This window comes from Peromyscus eremicus, chromosome 1 (assembly GCF_949786415.1).
Source record: "Peromyscus eremicus chromosome 1, PerEre_H2_v1, whole genome shotgun sequence".
NCBI lineage: Eukaryota > Metazoa > Chordata > Mammalia > Rodentia > Cricetidae > Peromyscus > Peromyscus eremicus.
The window spans coordinates 48,431,475-48,435,536 of record NC_081416.1 but is presented as its reverse complement, the minus strand read 5'-3'; the positions used below and the strand labels follow the sequence as shown (position 1 = coordinate 48,435,536).

The following is a 4,062-nucleotide window of genomic DNA, read 5'->3' as shown; positions in this document are numbered from 1 at the left end:
TACCTATAAAGCAGAAAGAAATTATGGTTAACTTGGACATTGATCTATGTTAACACTCGTTCTTCTATTTTTTTTTTTCTGCACAGAGAACTTAGAATCTTTTTAATACAACTAGAGAGCATGTGCTTGTAATCACATTCAGTCCTCATTCCATTGCTGGTTTTATATGAGACTGACTTATCTCAGTGAATAAATTTTTCCCTCAAGAAAACTGGTAAGGGTGAATATACAGTAAATAGTGTAATTCATGTCAATCCAGTGGCAGATGTACCCACTGTGACTTATTGAAAAGGTGAAAATATTATTTTCAATAGTTTTCAAAATCTAAGATCTAGGTGAGGTATAAATATAGACATTTTCATCCTAGGTAATTTACTGATTGCGCTCATGTGATACGCAAAGCTAAGATTAAAAAACTTAAATATCTCAGTGAATGACACTGAGCAACTAGAGTTTTATATTTAGAATATGTTCATCTATCATAGGAGGTAATAAACAGGCAACAAAAAACATATAAAAAACAAAAAAAGGGAAATGATCCTTGTTTAAGTAAGAAATTGCCCTGAATGAATTAACAGGGACTGTGTTTTAGTGCTTTCTTTGAATTCATATATTCGAGAGGAAACAATAAATGCAATCTAACTGTTTATATCAGTTGTTGGCAAGTGACAAATGTGGAAGTGTTGAACTTTATTGAGTTCAGAAGTGAACTGGAAGACATATTTGTTTGTTGTTCATTTATTAATTTAAGAATTAACTAGCATATGGAAAACACTTTTCTTTTTCTATTTAAGTTTTTTCATGCAATATGTTTTGATTATGCTTTTGTCCTCCTCTAATTACTCCTAGATCCTCTCTACCCAACCAACTTTATGTCTTCTCTCTCTCTCTCTCTCTCTCTCTCTCTCTCTCTCTCTCTCTCTCTGTCTCTCTCTCTCTGTCTCTCTCTCTCTCTGTCTCTGTCTCTCTGTCTGTCTCTCTGTCTGTCTGTCTCTCTCTCTCTCTCTCTCTCTCTCTCTCTCTCTCTCTCTGTCTCTGTCTCTGTCTCTCTCTCTCTCTCTCTCCCCCACTTCCTCTCAAAAAACCTCACAAAGTGAAAACTAAACCAACCAAACAAAAAATCAATAGAACAAAAATTTGAGAAAAATCCCAAAACAAACAAAAATCTTACAAAAACCACGTAGTTCATTTTGTATAGGCCAACTACTCCTGTGCATGGTACCTGCTCTTTAATATGGTTGATATACCCAGTGCAAGTGCATTGGAGAAAAATGATTTTATCTTTTCAAGTGTGTGTCATTTACAGATAGTTTCTTGATTTCAAGTTGGAACCTGCATCTACTTTCCCCTCTTCAGGTTGGGGCCACTCTGGCTAGAACTTCTGCATGCTGACATAGACTGTGTGAATCCATATGCCTATCAGTCCTGTTGAATCTGGAAGACACTGTTTCCTTGGAGTCATCCATTTCCTCTGGCTCTTACAATCTTTCCACATTCTCTTCCACATAGTTCCTTCAGCCCTATGAGATGTTTGATGGGGACATCCCATTTGGGACAAGGTTCTCCAAAGTGTCTAACTCTCTGCACACTGATGAATACCACTTTTAAATTACATGTATTACTTTTTATATTTAATAGCATGTGACCATATATGTAGCAAATACATTAAATTGGCATTCAAAGTCCAGGCTTTTGTACAGAATCTTTACAAACAAGTTGTTAATACAATGAATGTCTATATCTTGTGTTTATGCTTCTTAATTTCAAGTTCATTATTATCATATTCCTTTTCTTTCTCATTGCCACAGAGCATCAAGTGACTGTCAGATGACAATGATGAACAGGACAGAAGTAACACAGTTTATCCTCATGGGACTGACCAATGACCCAGGCCTGCAGCTTCCCCTCTTCATCACTTTCCTCCTCATCTACATCATCACCTTGATTGGGAACCTGGGGATGATCCTGCTGATTCTCTTGGATTCTCGGCTCCATACCCCCATGTACTTCTTCCTTGGTAACTTGTCCCTGGTTGATTTTTGTTACTCTTCAGCTGTCACTCCCAAAGTCATGGCTGGGCTCCTAATAGGAGACAAGATCATGTCTTACAATGATTGTGCTGCTCAGATGTTCTTTTTTGCAGCCTTTGCTACTGTGGAAAATTTCTTGTTGGCCTCAATGGCCTACGATCGCTATGCAGCAGTGTGTAAGCCCCTACACTATGCCTCCTCCATGAATACAAGTATGTGTGTGTGTCTGATCATGGGCTGCTATGTCCTTGCTTTCTTGAATGTCTCAGTCTACACTGGGGATACATTCAGTCTCTCCTTCTGTAAGTCTAATGTGGTTCATCACTTTTTCTGTGACATGCCAGCAGTCATGGCTCTCTCTTGTTCTGATAGACATATAAATGAACTAGTTCTTATTTGCCTAGCCAGCTTCAATATCTTTTTTGCTCTCATAATAATATTAGTATCCTATATTGTAATTTTTATAACGATCTTTAAGATGCACTCAAGAGCAGGGCATCAGAAGGCCATATCTACTTGTGCTTCCCACTTCACTGCAGTTTTTATTTTCTATGGAACAATAATCTTCATGTATTTGCAGCCCACCTCTAGACATGCAATGGACAATGACAAAATCGTGTCTGTGTTCTACACCATGGTCATCCCCATGCTGAACCCTCTAGTTTACAGCCTGAGGAACAAAGAGGTCAAGAGGGCATTCATGAAAATGGTTCTGAAGGAAAAATAATTATAACATTAAATATAGATGATTAAAATTCATTCTTATGAGATCTTCTGCATATACTTGTTTGTATTTTAACCATACTAGTTCAAGATCAGACTTCTTATTCATGTCTCTGCATATCATTTTCTTCCAAGAATCAAAGAACTTTATATTTAGAAGCACAATGTATCACAAAGAGTATTTTTGATTTTTTTTTGAGTTTGATTTGTCAAAAACATTTTTTTACCATTATTAATACATTCAAATATTTCTTTTCACTTTCTCCTTCTGGTATAACATGATAGTTAATCTTCATTGTCAACTTGACTGGAGTCTTAATCCCCATTGAAATATACTTCAGGGGATGTCCACTAGTGTGTTTTTATGTTTGCTGTATTTTATTGCAGCAGCCATAAGAATGATGCAAATTTACTATGGGGTATGTGTTGGGAAAATTTATCACTAAAATTCCCTATCCCTGGAATTGTCTTTCTTTGAACATTTTTCATTGTTAATTTAATTTCTATACTTGTTTTCTCTCTTATATATATTCAGGAATTTGTATTTTTCTGTTATCGAATCTGATGCTCTGTGGGTTGTTTAGAATATTCTGTTTCAGAGCCATCTCTTATTCTGGCCTCTACTCAGAATTACAAATTTCAGATCATTTGATAAATGGTTTCAGAGAGCAAACCTAAATAATGAATATATTGCCTTCAGAGGACACACAGGCGTTATTAAAATTTTGTTTTTGTAAGAAAGGCCTGGTATAACAATCTATCATATACCTTTAAAGACCTCTGTCAACATATCTCATACTATTGTATTTCTAGAAAATTCCTTGAAATAGAAGACCCTTTAATATTTCTTGAACTGATTTTATACAACCTGCCACTCTATGCCTTACTATTAAGTCTACTGAAGTTTGTACATCTAGATCACTAAGTTCATTTAGCAAAATGTCATGATGTAATGGGTCTATATAAAACTTTGTGCATGGGGAGAATGATTAAGTTCCCTGAGACATAATCACTCATGTGTAAAAGTTGATACTGCAGCTAAACATGATGTTGTGGGAGCATTGCCAGGAGAAATCAAAGTAACTTTTTTTAGTGTTCACTGGCATGGATGAATAAAATCATTTGCTATCAATACAGCTGTGAACCAAATACCAGAATGTGTGTTAATTGCTAGAGTGATGAAGCCATAGCTCACATAGGAGCTTTTAATTTGAGTCATTAAACTTAATAATTCCCTGTTAAATTCCAAGAGCCATCATTTTTTTTTTTTTTTTTTTTGCAGAGGCTAAGAGGACATGCTAAATAATAT

At 35.6% G+C, this 4,062-nt stretch overlaps 1 protein-coding gene across 1 annotated transcript; it reads left to right on the top strand.

Annotated features, from left to right (window-relative positions):
* The first annotated feature begins 1,827 nt into the window (after positions 1–1,827).
* On the top strand, positions 1,828–2,757 carry LOC131897105 (olfactory receptor 5B3-like). Its single transcript, XM_059247989.1, has one exon. It carries the CDS (start codon positions 1,828–1,830, stop codon positions 2,755–2,757), a length of 930 nt encoding a protein of 309 aa, XP_059103972.1.
* The last annotated feature ends 1,305 nt before the right edge of the window (positions 2,758–4,062 follow it).